Source organism: Calliphora vicina, chromosome 5 (genome assembly GCF_958450345.1).
Source record: "Calliphora vicina chromosome 5, idCalVici1.1, whole genome shotgun sequence".
In the NCBI taxonomy this organism is placed as follows: domain Eukaryota; kingdom Metazoa; phylum Arthropoda; class Insecta; order Diptera; family Calliphoridae; genus Calliphora; species Calliphora vicina.
Window position 1 is genome coordinate 107,320,371 of NC_088784.1, and position 23,116 is coordinate 107,343,486.

At 31.6% G+C, this 23,116-nt stretch overlaps 1 protein-coding gene across 1 annotated transcript in view; it reads left to right on the forward strand.

The window, feature by feature from the left end:
* Positions 1 to 228: 228 nt before the first annotated feature.
* The window catches only part of Hr3 (Hormone receptor 3), a 113,566-nt gene continuing 90,678 nt past the window's right edge, over positions 229 to 23,116 (forward strand). Inside the window, exon 1 of the mRNA XM_065512127.1 lies at positions 229 to 286. Coding sequence (XP_065368199.1) covers positions 268 to 286 — 19 coding nt within the window. The 5' untranslated portion in view covers positions 229 to 267. The remainder of the gene's footprint in view (positions 287 to 23,116) is intronic.

Genomic DNA, 23,116 nt, shown 5'->3' on the forward strand with positions numbered 1-23,116 from the left:
TAAATGTATGCCAAACTCAATGTCTGCTCCTGCTCTAGTTTTTCCGAATCCATGAGCATGTGTTAGTGAATGAGTGTCTTAATAATGAGCATGTGAATAAATAAGTAAAGAGAAAAACGAAATTTATGCTCAACGTTGTAAAAATATATCAAATTAGAAAATAACTGTTTAGTTTTATTACAAAAAAAAATATAAACATAAAAAATTAATTTTAAACAAAAAACAAAAATTGTCTTTGATTGTAAACCAAAACTGCAAAACAATATAATGCCCAGTACTATAAGAGGTAAGTTTCAAATGATCATTCTCTTAATTTCACTAATATGGATTATATATAAGAGGACTTGGCCGAGGTCTGTTTTACAGATCTCACTGCTCACTACCTGTCCAGCAAATGAATTATTTAAGCACATTACAAGTATTTATTTTTTGGCAATTTGATAATTTATATAATAATTACATCGTATAGATAAATGGCTTCAGTGCAGTAATGATCTATTGTTCATACGGGTTTTAAGGGATCCTTAAGTCTTTACAATATTGGTAATACTATAATATAAAATAAATAAAAAAATCGGGAATAATCGTAACAAAAAAGATTAATAAAATGAACAAGAGATGAGACATCTAAAGTTTAAATTACACCAATGGAAACCATTCATAATAACACTGCATACTCAGTATTTCTTTATCGGGTCAGATATTCTATTAAATTAGCTTTAAAATTTCAAAGGATAAATAATTTAGAAAAAATTTTATTGGGATGATGGATTTACAATAGATTGCGTATCTTTTGAACACGGTTTTTGTTTTTAAAAACTTATATGTCATTTTGAAGAGTACATATCTGTCATTTATTCTCACTTAGTTATTGAACATTATAGTGTAAACAACACATTTATTTTGCTTCGAAAACGTCAGATTTTCTGCCAACAAAGCTTCATATGCTGAAAGTTATTGCTGAAGCACACTGATTGCTCATGATGAATGTGTTTCATCGGTTTCATCGTGCGAGAGGTGATTTGTGCGGTTCAGAAGAGATGATTTTGACACGGAAGCCAAAAATCGCCCAGGCCAGCCAAAAAAGTTTAAAGGCCAAGAATTGGAGGCATTACTCCATGAAGATTACTGTAAAACTCAAAAATATCTTGCAAAATCATTGGGAGCTACTCAAGCAGCAATTTGCCAGCTGCACTTCGGAACCATACGAATATATGAAAGACGATTTTGCATGTCCGAAATGCAGCTTGAGAAGAAAATCATTTTTTCACCGACTCATTACTTGCGATGAAAAATGGATCCATTACGATAACCCGAGATGGAAGAACCAGCCGAATCGACACCAAAGTCAAATATCCATGGCGCTAAGGTACAGTGCAAAATGGTCCATCACAGGGAACATGTATCGAACGCAACTGCTTCTTTTCAAGCGAGCATTGTCCGAAAAACGCCCAGAATATGTCGACAGACATGAAACCGTAATATTCCATCATGAGAACGATCTGCCACATGTTGCAATACCTGTTAAAAAGTATTTAGAATGAAGTGGTTGGGAAGTTATACTTCACCCACTTTAGAGTCCAGACCGTGCACCGTCCGGCTACTAATTGTTTCGATCGATGCAGAATTCTCTCTCTTGGATACGTTTTACTTTGGAACAGAATACACGAAATTGGCTTGATTCGTTCCACAAAAAATTAGAATTTTTTTTGGCTCGGAATGGATATGTTGCAGGAAAGATGGAAAAAGGTCATAGCTAACAATGGCCAATACATTGATTAAATTTATATTGTACAAATGTTTCAAAATAAAAGCTACAAATTTGAAAAAATAGCGAATTTTTCAGTCATACACCCAATAGATTGCAGATATTTTATTCTTTCCGAGACCATTATTATTCACAAAGATTTCATGTTTTAGTTAAATTTAATAATGATGGGATCTTGGGGAGCTAATAAAATTTCCAATGATGACCAACTTTGTTTAACAATATGAATTAATGATCGATGCAGAACGCTCACTCTGGGATATGCTTCACTTCAGAACAGATAATTCGAAATTGGCTTGATTCGTTCTTGGACTCAAAAGATGAGTAGTTTTTGGCTCGGTATCCATATGTTGGAAGAAAGATAGGAAAGGGTCATAGCTAACAATGGCCAAAACTTTGAATAAATTTATATTGTTCAAATGTTTCAAAATAAAGGCTAAACATTTGAAAATCTCCTGCAAATTTAAAAAAATATATATTTTTTTTTCTGGAACAAAAATACAAAAAATTATTTTTAAAATTTTGTATAAAAAACCCAAAAAAAAAATATTGAAAAACTTAGAGATTTCACCCTATAACAATTTTAATACATTTTTCTATACACATGGTATAATCGATTTACATAGTAATAAACTCAGTTGTTGGCTTTTATTGAGATATTCTTAGACATCTTCTATATAAAAAAAGGAGTCGATTTTGGTCTTACGTTTATCGCCGCATCAGGCTCAAACCGATTCGGTCGGACTCCCACATTTTTAATATGTTTGAGTTAAAATAATAAAAAACACCACCCATTTAGAAATTTTTAAACATTTAAAACTATTTTAAATTTCTTGCATTCCATTCCTTTTACCAAAACATAAAAAGTAAGTGATCATACCCTGATTTAATAATAGTACGACTTGAAAATAAAACAAACACCTCCTTCTATTTTGGGGGCACACAGAAAGAAAAATTGAACTTGACCACACATTGTTGTCATATTTTTTTATTTAGTTTTTCATTTGATTTTTTTTGTTGTTGTATTTTGTTGGTTGTTGTTGCACATTTCAAAAAACCAGCAACTAAGGTTGCAAACATGCATTAATGTTCCATAACTACTGTTATGTTATGTTTTTCTCATACATGCAATTCATACATCAAACTCGTACAACAATAACAACCAGCCATCCAGCCAGCCAGCCAACCAACCGACCAAACAACTAGTTATTCATCCGTTGTTCGTCGTTGTTGATATTCGTACCAAACCCATTACGAACGAGTACAACAAAAACATCCATCCATCCATATACAATACTACGACCACAAACCAGTCTAGGTTTGTTAAAATGTTTACACATTGTTGTTTTTGTTGTTGCAGTTGCTGTTTGTTTATTGTAACATTGCAACACAGTTGCGCAATATAGAATTAGATAAAAACTGACTGACATACAGCCACAACAACAAATGCAACAGCAACAACACATTTCTTTTCTGTTTTTTTCGTTAGCTTTAACTTGTACGATGTTTGATGTACGAAACGTTTATGAGTACGAAAATCAAGTACGACCGCACACACATAGATACACACATGTGCAGATGCATAGGAGTCGGTGTTGCCATTTCCATATGTTCGTAACATTTGCCCTCGTTTGCAGTGGATCAAAGGACCAATCTATTCTATAATGTTGCCCTGTTTCAACATTATGCAATATCAGATATAAATATTTATATATTCCTCAAATCTGACTGAAATCGGATAAGTTTAACATTAGTACTGTAGAATTCAAAGGTGAAATTATAAAACATTTGAGATTTTCATAAAAATATTATGAAATATTTTGTTATTTTTCGAAAGTTTTTATTTAATTTTGAATTATTTATTAAATGTAACCAAAAAGCCGCCTTTTACTTATAAAAGCTACAATGGCCCATAATCATAGTCAGAAATAAAGTATATTTTAAGAGAAATAAAGTCGTCTTTACTTAAGAGTGGACTTTAGGTCTACCATAGACAAGATAAAATATACTTTTGACGTTCAAGTCGACTGTAAATATAAAACTAGCTGAAGCTCATTTAACAACAGCATCAACTGTTCTTCACCAAGTAAAAAAGTTCGACAAAAAGTCAAAAATGTTTATATTACCAGATATTGACAGAGATTTTGCAATTATTGAATAGTTATCAATAAAGTTAGAACCAAAATATCCTAATTATGATATTAATCTTACTTTTCCATTTTTCCACCACAATTTGCTGTTACTTTTATTGTTTACCTTTTTTGTTTTTTTTTTAATTTTGCCACTTGTCTATATCTTTTTGTATATTGTATGAAAACATTTTCTACATTTGAGGTGGCACCCAGTTAAAGTCGGTTCAATTTAAAACACACTTTAATTTTGACTATAGTTTCAAAATAATTAAAAGCAGGTATTTATATTAAAGTTGTTTCTAAAAAGAACCGACTTTAGTGTTTGACTATGATTACGGGCCAATTAATTTAACCAAAATTCGAACTATTTGACAGAAATTTACAAAACACCGGACTTAAAAATTCGGGATTTACAATAAATGGCGTATCTTTTGAACGCGGTTTTTCTTATTTATAACTTGTATGTCATTTTGAAGGGTGCATATCTAACATTTATTCTCACTTAGTTATTGAACATTATAGTGTAAACAATAAATTTAATTTTTGCATCGAAAATGCCGAATTTTGTACCAACATGGCGGGAAGTTTTGCTTTACTTCTTTAATTTAAAAAAAATGTGCCGCTGAAACACACCAAAGTTTATGGTGAATGTGTTCCATGGGGTTCAAAGTATGAGAAATAGTTCATGCGGTTCAGAAGTGGTGATTTTTACACGGAAGACAAATATCGCCCATGCCAACCATAAAAGTTTGAAGATTGTCGCAAAACTCAGCAAGAGCTTGCAAAATCATTGGGAGCTACTCAAGCTGCAATTTTAAAATGTTTGCATGTCCGAAATGATGCTTAAACGCTATAAAAGAAAATAATTTTTGCACCGAACCATTATTTGCGATGAAAAATGGATCCATTATGATAACCCATAGCGTAAGAGATCGTATGTGAAGCCCGGCCAACCAGCCGAATCGATACTAATGCCAAATATCCATGGCGCTAAGGTAATGCTCTGTTTTTGGTTTGACCAAAAGGGTCCTATCTACATGATGGCCAGACCACCACAGGGAACCTGTACACAACGCAACTGATGCGTTTGAAGCGAGCATTGACCGAATAACGTCCAGAATGAAACCATAATATTCCATCATGACAACGCTCAGTAACATTTTGCATGTTACCTGTCCAAACCTTGCCCGTCCGACTACTATTTGTTTCAATCGATGCATAACGCTCTCTCTGGGACACGCTCCACTTCCGAACAGAGTATCAGAAATTGACTTGATTCATTTGTGGCCTCAAAAGATGAGCCGTTCTTTTGGCCCGGAATCCATATGTTGCCAGACAGATGGGAAAAGGTCATAACTAACAATGGACTATACTTTGAATACATTTGTTTCGATATAAAATCTAAAAAGTTGAACAAATCTAGCTCTTCCATGACGAGCACCGTGAGTAATTTATGCTGGAACTGGCACTGCGGCAATGTGTTGTGTTGGAACTAGGAGAAAGTAGAGAAGTAATGTTTGTGGAAATTCGATTTGAGCATTCCGACATTGAAAGTGGCAGGAAAAACCTCAGCAGAAGTTTTATTCCACATACGCCCAACACGAATTTTCCCTGTAATGTGCTGTCCGGTCTATTCGCCAATTGACCTCAAATGAATAAGTTTTTGTTGAAAGACATGTATTACGTAAACATCTGCGGTTATCGGGTACAAGTTTCCTTGTTTCAACAGAACTCATTTCATTGTAGTATCATTGGAACAGTGAAATTCAAACCACTTTGCGACAATGGTCCAACGAACCAATAGAGTTGGATATCCTACTGTCACCGATAAGCTCTTCTGGTCTTCTTTCGACATTTGAATACTGTATTCTGATGACCTGAGCATCAAAAGCTTACCGATGAAGCAACATAATCTGTCGAACTTTTGTGTTTCAAAATAAAACATTAAGTCGTACTAGTATTGAATTCCAACCTATGCTCAAGAACCCTTACAGACATTGTCTGTCACAACATCCTGATTACCAGTGATTTTGCACAATTTGTTTTGCCATAAAATCGATTCGATTATTGGGGAGTTTTATGATGCAAGCTCTGGTAACACTGCTAGCAAGTACTTATTCGTGTGTGTTTACGAGTACAAAATATAACAGGTTTATGTACGAGTATTTCACTTAACTGGGACTTTATTACGGGACTTTTTATTATTTTTGTATTGTATTTTTTTTCTTTCTTTAAATTCTGTAAACAAGTTTGATTTTTGTGCAGAGCTTCGATTGTGTGAGAAGTCAAAGACGAAAAAGAAGATGGTACAACAAACCACTATACACAGATACTATATCCATACATACAAACATACATATGGATACGAGTAGAAGCAGCAGTAATAATTCTTAAAATACTGCACAAGTACATTTTGTGGCACAATAACAACTAAACTGAACTGAACAAACTACAGTGTGTTACAAAAATGTATTTAATGATCTTTTTACATGGTACTATTCATTTTAGTTCTTGCTGCTTCTGGCTGGTTCTTAGATATTTTTTTTTATTATTAAGTGTTTATAAGTTTTAAGAATTATTTGTAAGTTTCTTCTAAATATTGTTGTTTATTGAAAGTTTTCTTTATTTTTTTTTTAATTGTAAACATAGAAAAACTGTTGTAATTTAAAAATTATGCTTATACAGTTAAATTAAAATTCTTTGGTTTAATTAGTTGCTGGTTTGTGGGAAAATTTTAGGTTGCAATTAAACATTCAGCCATTCATTCATTTAAACATTGAAAACGAGTTAAAATTCTTAAAGCGGTTTTTCTAAAGAAACAGTTTGAGAAGCTAGTTATGTTTTCAGTAAATATATGTAAAATATATAAAACACATACTTCTAAGTATGTATTAATAAATTTGTATTAAATTGTAATTTTCCACTTCCGTTTATTGCGACAAAGTCTTTAATTAAAAATTTAAAAAGAACTTGAAATATAAGCAACATTTCATAAAATTTAACATATCGACATAATTTTGTAAAATAAATTTAAGAACTTTAGATTTTACAGGGATAACTAACTAACTGTTTTAGTAGACAAAAAAGATTTATTGTGGGAAATATTGATGATCCAGCTTCTGATTCAAGAAATAAAATGGCATATCTTGAGCACTGTAAGCAAAAAAGTAGAATGATAGGATATCGTTAGGCTTTACGGCCTTGAAGTTTTAAGTTTTTGCAAAGAACTTAGTTAAGGTGTTCTCATGATCGCTATCTATACTGAATTAGCTTTTTAACAAGATATAGGGAACAATATTTTTTTGGAAAAATAGTTATTACAAATTACCCGAAGAATATGGAACTTCAATAACAAATTAAACTATTGGGTATATGACTTAAAAATGCGGGATTTTTTTCAAATGTTTAGCTTTTTTTTGAAACTTTTCTGCAATATAAATTTATTCAAAGTATTAACCATTGTTAGCTATGACATTTTCCCATCTTTCTGGCATCATATGGATTCCAAGACAAAATAACTGCTCATCTTTTGTGGCCAAAAACGAATCAAGTCAATATCGGATACTCTGTGATACAAAGTGAACCGTATCCCAGAGAGAGCGTTCTGCATCGATCGCGACAAATATTAGTCGGAAGGGGCACAGTATGGACTATAAGGCGGGTGAGGCAAAACTTCCCAACCACTTCATTATATATACTTTTCACGGGTATTGCATAATGTGACCGAGCGTTATCATGAAGGAATATTACGATTTCATATCAGGCTGGGCGTTTTTCGACCAAACGAATCAGTTGCGTTCGGTATAGTTTCCATGTGATTGTCTGGTCAGATTTCAGCAGCTCATAATGGATAGGAAGGACCCTTTTGCTGCCACCTATAACAGAGAATTACCTTAGCGACATGGATAATTGGCTTTGGTGTCGATTCGGCTGGTTGGCCGGGCTTCACATACGATCTCTTACGCTTCGGGTTATCGTAATGGATCCATTTTTCATAGCAAGTAATGTTTCGGTGCAAAAATTATATTTTTTTATAGCGTTCAAACATCATTTCGGATATGCAAAATCGTTTTTCAAGGTCTCTCGGCTTCAATTCATTGGTACCCCATTTAACTGCTTTAGGATAAATGCTGCTGGCCTTAAACGTTTTAAAATCGATGATTGATTAGCTCCCTATGATTTTGCAAACTCTTGTTTACTTTTATAACAATCTCCATGGAGAAGTGCCTCCAATTCTTGGTCTTCAAACTTGTTTGGCTGGGTGATTTTTGTCTTCATCAAAATCACCACTTCTAAACCACACAATTCATCTCTCGCACGTTGAGACCGATGGAACACATTCTACTAGAACTATTTTTCGACTGATTCTACAAAAATGCAAAAGTCTGCGATCTGGAAAATAATTTATTAATGAAAACAGTTTTAAATTAAAATGTATTGTAGAAATGTTTGCATTGGTTTTTGTTTTATAAACTTTAGTATGATTTGTAACGCAACATATGTATAAGTACATATGTATATTTTGTGATGTTGATTTATGCCAGATACACATATGATCGTGAACGAGACACATTTTTATTATGAAAATAACATATTTAGTGTGATTATTCGATGCGGTAACTTGCTTTTTATTTAAAAATTTTTATTTGAATTATAATTTTGAGCCACTTTATTAAATCGTTTGCGCAGTACTGATAACAAACGATGATTTAGGTACCGGAACGCGACATTGAAACTTTAAAAAAATTCAAATATAAAATTTACCGTTATTCCTTTATTATATTTAAAAACTCTTGCGGAAAATTTCCTAAAATAATAATCAAATTCCAAAGGATATCCCAGTCCTTTAGCAATAAACATAGTTTTACAATAATTTCACACCGCACCTGTTTTTAAGGGATGAATTAATGGCACAAATTATGGTTTACATATAGACTTCCAGCCAATGCACTTGGCATTATGCCTACTAACCCTATTTTCCAGTGACGAGTCCTATTTTTCCGCGTTGTTGTTTTTCTTTGTCAGTGACTGAGTGTGTGTGTTTCCGTGTGCTTTTAACATCGTTTTCGTTAAAGAAAAAAAAACACACAAAAACAAGAAGAAACAAAACAAACAACAACAATGGAAATAAACATGCATGCACATAAACAACTTGAAAAAGCCCCCACCCTCTTGTACTCTCTCTCTGACTCTCTTTGATTTTACTCTGCAACTCTCTGAAAGCTGCATGAAAATTAAAAAGGAAATTCTTTAAACAAGACATACAGGCGGGCAGTTTGGAAGGAAGTATCCCTTTTTTGTTAAAGGAATTGCACTTAATTTCCTGTTGGCTTTTCGTTTATTATAATTCTACTACTAATAATATGGGAGCATTTAGGTTTGTAATAGAAGAAAATTAAAATTAATAAAAGTATAAAATAAGGGTTAAGTGGAAAGTGAAAATTTGTTGTGAAAGTTTTCATTTTAGTCACACACACAATCACACTCATGCAGGCACACATGCAATATAGAAAAAAGGAGTAGAAAATGTTTTTACCAGCATATGATTTCAGGCAGAGTTTTATGTAATGAATTCTTTTTTTTTATATAAATTTTTGTACATTACTCTACATTTTTGTAGGTAATAAAAAAACTTGTAATTTTTTGTAATTTCTGTCACGAACATTTGGGGAATGAAGGATCCTGAATCGAATAATCAATTATCTAGAGAAACCCTCTCTCCCTCGCTGAATGTGCTTTATATATGCTTGGCATTCGAATAAAAATTATTCAAATATTCGAGGAAAAAATAAATTTTTCATTCGACTGAATCAAATTTTTCAAATTAGAAAAGTCGAATAAATATATTTTAAAGTTAAAATTTAAAAAAAAAATAGTTCATATAAACAAAAATATGGAGAAAACTACCTCAAAGAAACGAGATCAATAGTTTATAGTTTTATTCCATGTTGGCTACATTGAACATTGAAATGACATTCTTCATTCATTTTTAAATCGAACCTAACTTAAAAACCAAAAGCTTGTGACTATTAAATACCTGGAAAAGTTTAAGGTATCTATAATAAAGTAAGAATGATTTTCAAATTAAAAATAAACATTAGTATTCATGTGCTCCAAAACAATATTTTCTACTGAATTTTGAGTTTTGAATTTGATAATTGAATATACAATTTTCGTTATTGGTTGAACTTTAATAAAAAATTCTTGAATATACAATTTTCGTAATTGAAAACACAAACAATATCTAAGGGTCTCATTTTGAAGAATACTAGGAAAATAGTTTGAAACTTGAATATTTTCCATACAAAATTTGTTTAACGTTTGTCGTTTCGTTTTATAAAATGAGGCCCTAAAATGTGTATTCAATAATTTTTTTTATTAAAGTTCAGCCAATAACGAAAATTGTATATTCAATTATCAAAATTATCAAATTCAAAACCTCAAAATTCTGTAGAAAATATCAGAAAATTTTGTTTTTGAACACATGAATACTTGATTCAATTATGAAATAATTTAAATTAGTTCAATATGTGATAAATATTTGAATTGAAATATAATTTTTTCTGTGTACCCACCACGAAAAATATGGGGGATTGTTTTATCATTCCGTTTATAACACATCGAAATATTCATCGCAGACCCACAAAAGTATAAAAGTATAGCTATGATCATCCTTCTGTTCGTCTGTCTGTTGAACCCGTGTAGGCCCTAACACGGAAGGACTTAGGAGGATGAAAGGACTTAAAAAATCAAATATTACTTGTGGATCAGAAATTTTTGGTATTGAAAATGGTCAAAATCGGTCTAGTTCATCCAGAGTTATGCACCAAAATTTGAGACATCCACCAAAAAATAGATATTTTTCGAAATTTTTTTCCAATTTTCTTTAAATACATTGAAATTTTGCTCATGTTACTCCTATGAAAAAAGGACAAGCTCTGTTCAAAATGGTAAGTATCTTTATTTTTTTAAAATTTCTAACTACATATTTTCTTATTTTGTCAATTTTTCTTAATTTGTCATTTTTTTTGTATATATTATTGTATTGACTTAGTAATCCAGATTTAGATCAAAAATATGTCAAAAAACGATGTAGTGGTTACATCTTTTTCGTCAAATATTTGCCATGTGTGACCCTACCTTTATGGTGAAGAGTACATATCAACTTTAATGAAAATGTTTGGTTAAAAGTCACTGCTATTTCATTGATAGTTTTTTATATAAATTTTGTCATTAAAAGTAGCTAAGAGCAAGCAAAAATATTTTTTCTGATTACAGTAAAATTTTCTCAAGATAACAATAAATTTTAACTAAAAATCAAGGTTGGTTACCGATTCAAAACGGTAATAAGATAAAGGTAACGCTAATTACAATTATTTCGGTAACGATTATTGCAGTTATTTGAGCTGAAAGGTTATTTTAGGGGTAGCGGTAGCCAACCTTGCTAAAAATACATTATATTTACAAAATTTAGAAATTTTTTTAATATAATGTTAGAAAAAATCATCTATTTATCAACAGATTTCCCGGGAATTTTGCAAATTTTTCACTACCCGATTCCCGAGATTTTTAGTCGGGATTCCCGGGAATTAAAAATTGACTAAACAAAATAAGTTAGAACTCGTTTTTTTTTAAAAAAATGTGAAAAGTTTTTCGTTTATATCTCGGCAATAATAGACCGATTATTAATCATGGCTATTCCTGTTCTCACTTTCACCATTCACCCTATTTTTGAAAGCATAATTACAACAATATCATATAAAATAAAATTTCGAAAATTATATAATTAAGGTTAAAAAAATCAGGTGTAAACATTTATAATTAGAAATGCTGAGAAAATTAGATACTATTGTTGTAATTATGCTTCCAAAAATAAGGTGAATGGTGAAAGTGAGAACAGGAATAGCCCTGAATATTTATTTGGGGTTTTTCGAATGAACATTTAAAAAGACATATGGAAAACTGCACGATCTAGAAATAAAGGTGACTAATCTTCAAAGCCAAGATGTACCGGTGCGAATTATTCCAGAAACTTCTAGTAGAACAAAGGCACACCATTTGGTATTTTCAAGTAAAGAATGGATTTTAGCCTTGAAAGAAAACACAGCAATAGTACTTGTTTTGTAAATGATTAAAAGCTAAATAAAACTGAATGAAGAAACAAAATTTTAACTCAATTTGTAGTAATTTTGAATCAACAAAAATTTAATCATTCAAAGTTTGAATAAATTTTATTATTTATTATATGCAAAATTAATTAAATTTAAATGAAGCTAAAGAATTAGATGTTGGGAATACATTTATGGAATGAAAGGCTGACATTTTTTAATTACGCATTAAGATTTTACTGAGTTAAAGTAAAATTTAATTAATTAAGACGAAGCTCCATATATACATAATGATTATAACATTAAGTTTTTATATGAAATTTAGCTACAATATTCATAATTTACAGTATTATATATTTCGGGAATAGCCGGGTACCCGGGAATGTAGAAACAAATTTTCCCGATTCCCGGGAATCAAAAAAGGTCGTGAAATTAAAAACCCTAGTGATGGATGATGAAACTTATGTACTGGCAGACAATACCAGACAAAAAAAAAATAAAATTCCCCACGAAGTTCTTCCATTTGCAGTTGTGGGAAAAAAAGCCAATCATTTTGACATCAGGCGCGATAAACACAAAAACGGCATTTATATTTCTTAAAACATCACAGAGTACCTACATATTTCTGGCCCGATTTGTCATCATGCCACTATGGAAAAAGGCTCTTGAGTGGTATTAAAACATTAATGTAAATTTTGTAAAGCGGGAGGCGGGAGGTGGAAAGGTATTGGGTTCTTGGAGAAACAGAATTAAAGAACACAGGAAAGGTATCCCAGAACATGTCCGATTTTAAGCGTATGTGGACAACCTCGTCCAAAAAGGTAACGGAAGCAACTATAAAATTTTTAATGGGAGGATTTCCGAAATATTTGAAAACTATTTTAATGTTTAATGAATTTGTACAACATTTGAATAAATTTACGTATTTTTGAGAAGAAAAGGGATTTATATGTAAAAAATTTGCTTGTTCTTTTATTAGCTTCGATTGGAGATTCTTACCAATGTTTAGGTTTTTCAAATTAAAGATAAAAATTGTAAGAATTTTGTAATGGGTTGGTATCCAGGACGGTTGCAAGGTGAGTTAGTTTTAGAAATTTGTATGTAATCTTATTATCTTCATGTTCATTTTAACTTATATTACTCGAAATTTGTGGCGAGTAGGTACTAAATAGTGTTTACAATTCTTGTTGTTTTATTATTAGTATTATAAGTTTTGTTAGGAATTTCAGGCTTTTTACTTTTGTGTCCAAAGTTAATTTGGACATAATGTTAAAAAAAAGATTTTTATTGCTGGTCACGGTGGACCATTCTGTGGAAATGTCCATGTTATTATGAGTGAAAACGTTTAGTATTTTTTATTAAATAAAACCAAGATTCGTTCACTTTAACTCATGTTATAAAGAAACATTTTGCTCAATTTTTTCTTTAACAATTCATATATTTAAATCTCTGCCCTGCATAGAACGAATAGCAGGCATAACACATAAATATTGTTTGCTCTATACGCAATCCTGGAACGATATGAAAAACTGGAAGAATTTTCGTGTCCTTGCTGGATATTTCGTTGAAAGCAACAGCAACAACAAAAAAAATCAAAATAGAAAAAAAAACAAAAACAACAAAAGTGAATACAAACATGCTGCATTCTGTTGTTTGTATTCTCAAAGTAGAGAAGTATTCAACGCAAAAACTGGAAGATTTGCAAAACAACAAAAAATATCTATCTATCTATATCACACATACAAAAACAGCAAAGTGTTATAAAGAAATAATAATACAAAAAAAAAACCAACAACAAAAAATAATTGAAACAATTGAATTGCAATTGTCCACAAAAAACATGTGCTAATGCGTTTAAATAAATAAATAAAAACAAAATGAAATGGAATAAAATATGGCAACGCTTGACGGAAATATCGATTTTTCCTTAATTTATCTAACGGTTTATTATTATTTTGTGGGGGATGGTTGGTAGAGATGTTGAATTTTTTCGCTTTTCATTTATGGTGCTTTTTGTTATTGTTGTTGTTGCTCTGAAACGACACACTTCCAATTACTTTGACATTATTTGTGGCAGCAGCACCCCATGTTAAAGTTTTTTTTCTTTTTTTTGTTTGTTTCTCGAGTGTGTGTGAGTTGTTTTTTTTTTGGTGTGCTTCTTCATGTTGCAAACGAACCCCCGCCGTTCCTCTCTCCCTGGTTTTATAGAGTGCGCACACGCTGCTGCATTTATGTTCGTTCGCATTGTTGCAGCCAGGATACACATCTACATCTAAAAAAAAATATCCAAACCATCCATCCATCCAGTCTGTTAGTGTTTGTGCAATACAGAAAAGTTAAGATTGCATTTAAAAAATAATAAAAAAACAAGAAAATACGCTAAAAATCATATAAAACGAAACGAATTTCCAAAATAAAATAAAATTCTTAAACTAAAAACTTAAGTGTAGTAAAACGAATACAAATAAAACAATAAGACTCAAACATTAATTTGCAAATAAGTTTATATTAATTAAAATAAAATAACAAAAACTAAAAAGCTTGAACAAAAACATTTTTCATCAGGAATTTTCTATTGTTTCGTATTTCCTTTCCTTACACTCGACAAGCCAAAACAGGAGCAAAAAGAGATTCACTTTCGTTAAATTGTTACGGGAAAATCGGTATAAGAAAAACGAAATAAAAAACTAAAGCAATTCGTATTTATTTAAAGCAATTTATTTTTTAAAATTAATTTTAATTTAAATTAATGTTGTACCGTTTTATAAGTGCACTTAAAAGGCTGATTTTTTTATTAAAAATAAAACTAACAAACAAAAAACCCCAAATGGTTAATTATTAAGTTTTACCGTGAAAAAACCCAATTAAAAACAAAATCAAATCAATCAATTTATCGAAAAAAAAAATAAAATTAATGAAATTTTTTGAATTTGCGAAACGGATTTTTTACTTGAAAATTTATTTAAATGTTGTGATTCTGTGTTTATATTAAAAAAAAAACCATAAAATAAAATAATAAATGAAAAATATACATGTAAGTGTAATTTTAACTCATACATACACCCCAATATCTCAGTGCATACTTGTGTGTGTGTGTGTATATGTGTTTAACTTTAACCCAGCAAACCAAAAAAGACAAAATAAAATTCCATTACAAAAGATTCAGGCGAATATTTCTTCTACAAGTTTTAATAGTTATATTCGGGAAATCGTTAAGATCCAACCGGCACTTCTGAAAAATTTGACTAGATTTATCAGTGATACATCTTTAAAGCTGGCCACACTCGGAATGATTTCTTCGCCTGATTTGTGATTGAATATTTTCAATTACTTGTGATTGAATTTCGATATACGAAGTACGTACCTTTTTAAATGATACACAGGTTTTTTGATACAAAATTGATTCCTTTGACCCTTCAAAAAAAAAGATTTTACGAAGTCATCAAAACAGGTATTGTTTGTGAGATGATTTCATCGTTGGACTCAAACCTCTTTCCGCCGATACATTTCCTCAGGTTTGGAAAGAAGAAATAGTCACTCGAGGCTAAATCCGGAGAATAGGATGGACCCTTGCATTGTCCTAGTGAAAAAGAACTTGTTTCTTGGCCAAATACGGTAATTTTTCCTCATTAAATCGAACCAATAAGTTGGCATAATATTCTCTATTGGTTGTTTTAGCCATTTGAAGGTAATCAATGCTGATTATACTGCGTGTGTCCCAAAATACGGCCGCCATGACTTTATTGGCTGACAAACCTACCTTGGCATTCTGTGTCGTCGATTCACCCCAAGAAACCCTCTGTTTAGACTGTTCTTTGGTCTCAGGTCTACGGCCATATTGCGGATAGCATTCTCATACCCAAGTGATCATTCAAATTTAAAACCACTAAGCCATGTGAGATGCCTACGGCTTCCACAATCTATCAATCTCCGATCGGCCAACACGATATAGTGATTCTTTTCAATTTTTTCGGGTGTAGAAACCTCAACTGGTCGGCCAGAACGTTCGGCATCTTCCGTGCTTGTCCGGCCACAACGAAATTCAGTAACCCACATTTTTACCATTGAAATTGATGGTACAGAGTTCCCATAGTATTTATCAAGCTTAGTCTTGGTATGAGTGATTGTTTTTTCATGCTTAATGAGCACACGTAATTCAAATTTTTTTCCAATTTCTCCTCAAATCACGAGGTAGTCTATTATGGCTGTCAAAACATAAACTAAATGACTTGTTCAAATTTTGACAGGAGCCAACTGACAGATGCCTGTTGAGAGGAGCAGTATTGCCGTTTCAGTTAAGATCCGGGAAATTCAAAAAAGTTGCGGACTTATTGATTCACCCTCGTATATCCAATCATACATTGTCCAGTAACTATAACTATAAAAATTCCAATCGACTTTCCACCAAGATCCAAGAGTCCTGATCCTTTTCCATACCAGAGAATGCCAGAGCCATAGATCAGAAACACTCCTGCCAAAGACCTAAATCAGTTGTCAAAAACCTAAGTAGTAAAAAAAACAATGTGAAAACAAAACTCGTGTGATTATTTTGAGTAATATTTTCTAGTTTCCGCTCTATGTATATTTCTCAATGGCCAAAGCATCTGAATATCGTTGCAAAAAAGTGGTAATAAATCGTCTAAACTACAGGTCCGATTGCAAAATGATGTATAAAGTTTAAAATATATTAAAATTTTGAAATTTTAGCTTTTTACCTTGACTTGATTTTGTTTCCCGCAAATTAAAGATTATGTCCTCCTCTATGATTCTTTCATACATAATTTAGCAATGGAACCAGTAGTTTAGAGAATTCAGATTTATTAACACTGTTAATTCGATCGACCCCACTGAGAGTCAGTATAGACTGAAATTGAGTCACGCAAGAGGACAGAGTTTGGAGCCCAATCTGCAATTTATGGAATATCGAAATTTTTTACTATAATTTAGTCAGTAAAGTTTTAATAAATCAAATGCTTTTTGGTTTGCTGGGTTAGATAAAACACCTCATTCATTCATTCACTTCCAAGCATTATCAGTGGTGTTCATCTGAAATAGTAAAATTCTACTAATAAACATTGTAAACATTTTGCGGCTTTATGGGCGTATGGTTAAACAATTTGACTAAAGCTCATAAAAACTACATATAAAAAAGGTTTACGATTAGTAGCATAAACAAAAACAAATTTTCATAAAAAACAAAACAAAAATCCAATAAACAGAGATAATCTTTTATATTGCAAATCATTTATAGAGTCGTCAATATCTTCGTTATAATCGTGTTTCTCTTTGAATATTATATATTCCTGCATATCGCGTACAATCGTTAAATAATTACGATAAACATAAAAATAATATTTGAAATATTTTAATAAAATATCGTCAAAATTAAAAAAAAACTCATTTAAATAAAAAAACCCAAATTTAAGGACAAAAAACAAAAACATACATAATAATTAAACGTAAGACACAAAAATCCCCTACGGTAAAGGGATGCAAAAATAATTAAACGCACAAATCTTAAGACTCAATGTTTTAAACAAAAAAACCTTAATAAATAGTGGAGTCAAGTACTGAAAGTGAACAATCTCCGACTAAGTCATCAAGTGAATACAAACCAAAGCCCCATTTCAAAACATCCATCATCTGAATAAAAATTGAAGAAGTTCATTCGATAGCAGAGCAGAGGACATTTTATTACACAAATCTAGGGTTGCCGATCTAGGTTACCTAAACGACAACACCACGACGGAGAAAACAAATTTGGTATTGATCCAGCAGCCTATAGGGCAGCTAAGGACAACGACGACGTCAACGTCTGTGTCGGCTGGTGGAGATGACAGCCACGTAACCACCACCGTTACAACGGCCGCCAATAGCGAAACACTATCGACTGCCGCCAATGCTGCTGCTGTTATAAACAGTAAAGTTCCCTCAATTTCTATATTTCCTTTGCCCTCCAACACAACGTTGCGCACTATTTCCACAGCCAACAAGGCTACTTCGCCACCTTTGACTTTTATAACCACCACAGCGGGCTCGAAAACAGCTACTCTGGTAAGGAGTGTGCCCAGTTTGGTGTTGCAGCAACAGCGACCACAGCAACAACATCAGTATCAGCAAACCGACAAGTGTACATTTTTAAAATTCGATGTGGTACGTAAAACCTCAAACGCTTCATCTTCTTCAACAAATTCAACTTGTACGTCAGCGAATGCAATTTTTGCAACCTCTGCGTCACCTTCATCTTCGGAAACCACCACAACAACAACAACACTTATGATTCCCAGCAATGCTGTTCATATAGACAGCCAAGATCTCGAGGAACTGGAAGAAGCTTCTAAACAACAATCACAACAGCACCAGCATCATCATAATCATCATCAGCAACAACAACAACAGCAACAATCTCACATTATTTCCAATCAACCGATTATAGTGAAAATCGAACCAACCCAAGCATTTCACATTGTCGACGAGAACGATACCAGAGTTTTGAGTTTGCCTTTAACCGACAGCGATAAAGTTGGCGCCAGCTGGATTGATCTTAAGGATATAGCCGGTTTGCAAACTTCTTCGGGTGCCACTCTATTGGATGTTTGTTTTGAGCCGGTAACAGCTCTCACCAATACGTCGGCGTCAACGGCAGAATCAATGACCATCGATATACCAACCGAAATTGTGATTAAACGACAGACTTTGAACAAAAATACACAGTCATCGATGTCGACGACAACAACGACATCAACTAAGGCGGTGGCAACGATAACATCTTCGGCCTCAACGTCGAGGGAACAATACTCGGGACCGAGTACGAGTGGAGCCATGACAGGTTAGTGTGCGAAGAATAGTTTTAGAAAAATCTTCTATCTCAATTATAAATATAAGATTATTATTGCACTGTGACCTGCTGCAATTAAAGTACATATGTTTATTCAAAACAAACATTTTAATTGTCATACAATTTATGTATTAGATTATTAAAGTTATTTTGGGACGATATCCACAAAATCTGGTAATATGTTTTATATAGAATATGGGGGATTTCATGTCAAGTGAATCAACTTTTGAAATCGATATCTTCCGATCGGGATGAAATTTGCACAAAGGTTAGTCCTATCGGAGAGTAATTTTCATACAAAAATGTTAAAATTAATTTATATACATATATGGGCATTTCCACGGAAAAGTCCATTGTGACCGGATAAAAATATTCTTAAACAAATTTTTTTTCTAACATTAAAGAGTGAGTCAGAAACAACTTATACACACTATTCCAGCCAAAAACATATCCTTGGTCCCACAAATTATTTTGTTTTTAATCTTTTCGAAATCATTAATTTTTAACTGTTATTTCGGTCAAAATGAACAGTGAAAAAAAAATACATGAACAAATAATTAAAACTTTTCAAAAAAATCCAATATTGATTTTCAAAAAAATAGCAAAAGATCTGAAAGTTCATTCATCGTCACTCTGTTTCAGTATAAGGAAGACTTGAACATTGGATCAGAAAAAGGTCTAATAGATATTAATAAGACTAAACAAGTAGAACAACACTTTCGAAGAGCACCGAACCCTTCTATCAGAAAAGCAGTTCGTAAAGTTAAATGCTCTGATTGTTTTGTGCGAAATCAAGCTAATGCTGGATTAAAGTCGTATAAAGTTCAGAAAGTTCCAGATCGCAATTCGGTAAAGAACTTAAAAAGAACTCAAGTCAAAAATTGAGAATAAAGTCCTTGTGTGGTATTCAAACAATAAAGTCAATTTTGTACCACGGAAGGCAAATCCACCCAACTGTCCAGAACTTCGCCCTGTGAAAAGGTATTGTGTTTTTGTAAAAAAGCAAAAAAAAAGAGGATTTCCGGAAAAAGTGGATAAATTTATAAATACCACGTAATATGCAAATATTTTAATGTTTAATCAATTTGCCCGGGAGTTCTAAGAGTTCTACTCCACAAAAGACGATAACAATATTTTTTTAAAGTTAAAAATATTAATTTGTAAAAATATTTCTTAGAATTTTCTAAAAACAAATTTTGCCCTAAAGTTCAACAATTTTCAAATTTGTTTTCATTTAGAATATTTAGCGTAAAGTTAGATTTTCAAAAGGTGTAAATTCCTAATACATCTTCCTAGAATTTTTTTAAATAACTTAAAAAGAAAAAAGGTACTTTTTTCCCAAAAACTAGCGAAAAATCGCCTTTTTAACATTTTTAAATTCAAATGCATATAACTTTGGAGTCAGTCACGATTAGGATTTTTAATTTCCCGAAATTTTTTTCTACATTCCCGGATACTCGGCTATTCCCGAAATATATAATGATACTGTAAATTAGGAATATTATAGCCAAATTTCATATAAAAACTTAGTGTTATAATTACTAAATATCAGAGCTTCGAATTAATTAATAAAATTTGAACTTAATTCACTAAAATCTTAATCCATAAACCCATTCATAATATTTAATTTTTTAGATTCATTCGAAAGCCTTTGTTTAAACTGACTTAATTTTAAAGTTAATTAATAACAGAATTTATTCAAACTTTGAATGATTAAATTTTTGTTAAATCAAATGGTTTACAAAATTGATTGAAAAAATTGTTTAAAACCTTTTTGTACTAGATTTTAATTGAAGAAAAATTTAATAAAATTTTGAAGAAGAAATTTAAAGAAATTAGAATGATTCAATAAGAAATAAATTCTATAAATAGTGATAATAAGCGGTATATTATTGCCAAGATATAAACAAAAAACTTTTCACTGTTTTCTGGTGAAAAAAAAAACAGAGTTCTAACTTGGTTTCAATGTATTTTCGTCAGTTTTTAATTCCCGGGATTCCCGACTAAAAATCCAGGGAATCGGGTAGTGAAAAATTGAAAATTGCCGGGAAATTTGTATCGGGAATTCCCGGGATAAAAACCCTAGTCGCGATTTTTAAATAATTCTTCTTCTATTTGAGAAAATCGGGAAATATTTGGACCCGCTGTTATCAAAAAACTAGACTAGAGTGGGTAAAAATGTTGAAAATTTAATTTTTAAATGCGAATATCTCCTAAGTTATAAGAGATGTAATAGTTTTGAAATCGGAACACAGCCGAAGAAATAGGATCGTTTTAAAAATTGAAGATACCCGAGGTGTTCTACTTTGGGGAACCCTAGTAGCACCCCTGGTGGGCCCATGCGGTCAAAATTCTAAACTTAAACTCAAATTTCATTCAAATCGGACTAAGGGTTTAGAAGTTACAGATTTATTTCCCTCTTTTTTTTCTCATACCACTGTGCGCTGGTAAAATTTTAAGACAATTTATTTTTCAAAAATTTTTAGATCTTTTTAATAGTTTTCAGGAATGAAAAATTCCAAGTCACTAGGAACACTAGGCCCTACACTTAATGGTTTTGGAAATTTTGTTATAAGTTGAAAATATTTCCAGCCGATTTTTGCTTGTTAATATAATTGGAAATATAAAAACAATATGACAGCTATGAATTACGAATTCAACAAATACCTGAAAACAAAATGTAAGATGTAATAATGCAAGAAGCTAAATAAAGGACTTGTACAAAGTAAACTATATCTCAATATTTAAAGTTAAATTAACAAATGTTTATTTCAAAATATGTATTAATAAAAACTATATTTTGTAGCTAGAATTCTAAATTGTTTGCCAATTTAAAAAGTAATTGAATTTATCATTTTGTAGCCAGTCTCAGCTTCATTAACAAATTTTATTTTAAATTACACATAATATTAAAGATTTGAGCTTAATTAATAAATATTAAAAAATGTGTCTTTTTACACTAACAGGTTTTTTTCTATCCATATTCTAACCAAAAATACTCAATCAAGGTCAGTTATAAATTATAAAAACCAAATTTGGTTGTTACAGCAATTGAACATATGCAGAAAATAAGTTTTTCCAAATACGAGTATAAATAAATGACCACAAACACCGCATCAATTTGTATTGTACGATTGAGTATTTAAAGAAAAAGAAAAAAAAAACAAATAAAGATGAGGGTAATAATGTAATAAATAAAGTGTAAAACCATAAAAATGGTAATAAAATAGCTTTTCATTAAAACCTCATAATCGTTAGCTAAAACTTAAACTAGCAGTATGTACTTAGTAACAATTTTTTGGTTATTTATTTTCAAGACTCTTCATTAGAATTTAAATACAAAATGAATCTTCTGAGTATTGAGTTTTGATGAGTCGAAGACTGCTGCACATACGAACAACTACTGGCTACCGACGACAGACAGTACGGTGTTTGAGTTAGTGAATTTAGCCGTCATAATGTAGGCAGTCAGTCGCTTATGTGCCATTGCAAGTACTGTTACTAGAGAGGGGATGTATGGCGGGGGGGCTTTTTAAACGGGGCTTCAAGTTTATAGTTCTGTTAATTCTTTAATACATACGTTTTTTGTTGTTTAATGTACTGCACGTATCTACATACAACTAGTACATGTGTTTTATTCTACTGGTTTTCTGACTGTTTTGTTGTTTTTTCATGTTGCCTTCTGTTTTTTTTTTTGTTCACTTTGCTTTACTACCAAGTTCTTTATTCTGACTGTTTCTTGGTTATATTGTATTCTTTTTTTATTATTATTATTACAGTTGTTGTTAGTTAATTCTTGTTCTTGCACAACATTCTTGGCTATAACATACATATACATACACGTACAGACAACCAACCAACTACTTCTCAGCACAAAAATATAACTGTATAATTTGTAGTTGACGCTTTTACCGCTATGGTTCGTAATACGGTAAAAAAAATGTATGTATATTTGTGTGACTGTATCTACTGGTACAATAACCAAACGATACGTTACCAACTGCAACAACTACTACCACATTCTACCAAAAGCACAGCAAAACATAGAACAAGAACCAACAAACAAACAGCAAGCTTAAGAATAAGAACAGCAAGAGAAAAAGTAGCAGAGAATGTTTGTTAAAAGCAGGCAAACAACAGCAACAAGTCTTAATATTCTGAGTATGACAAGCCTGACTTACCACCAGCAACCGACCGATTGGGCTTTAAGTAAAAATACACTTATACTTATGCACGCATTTACACACAGATACACCAAAATAATGCCAAA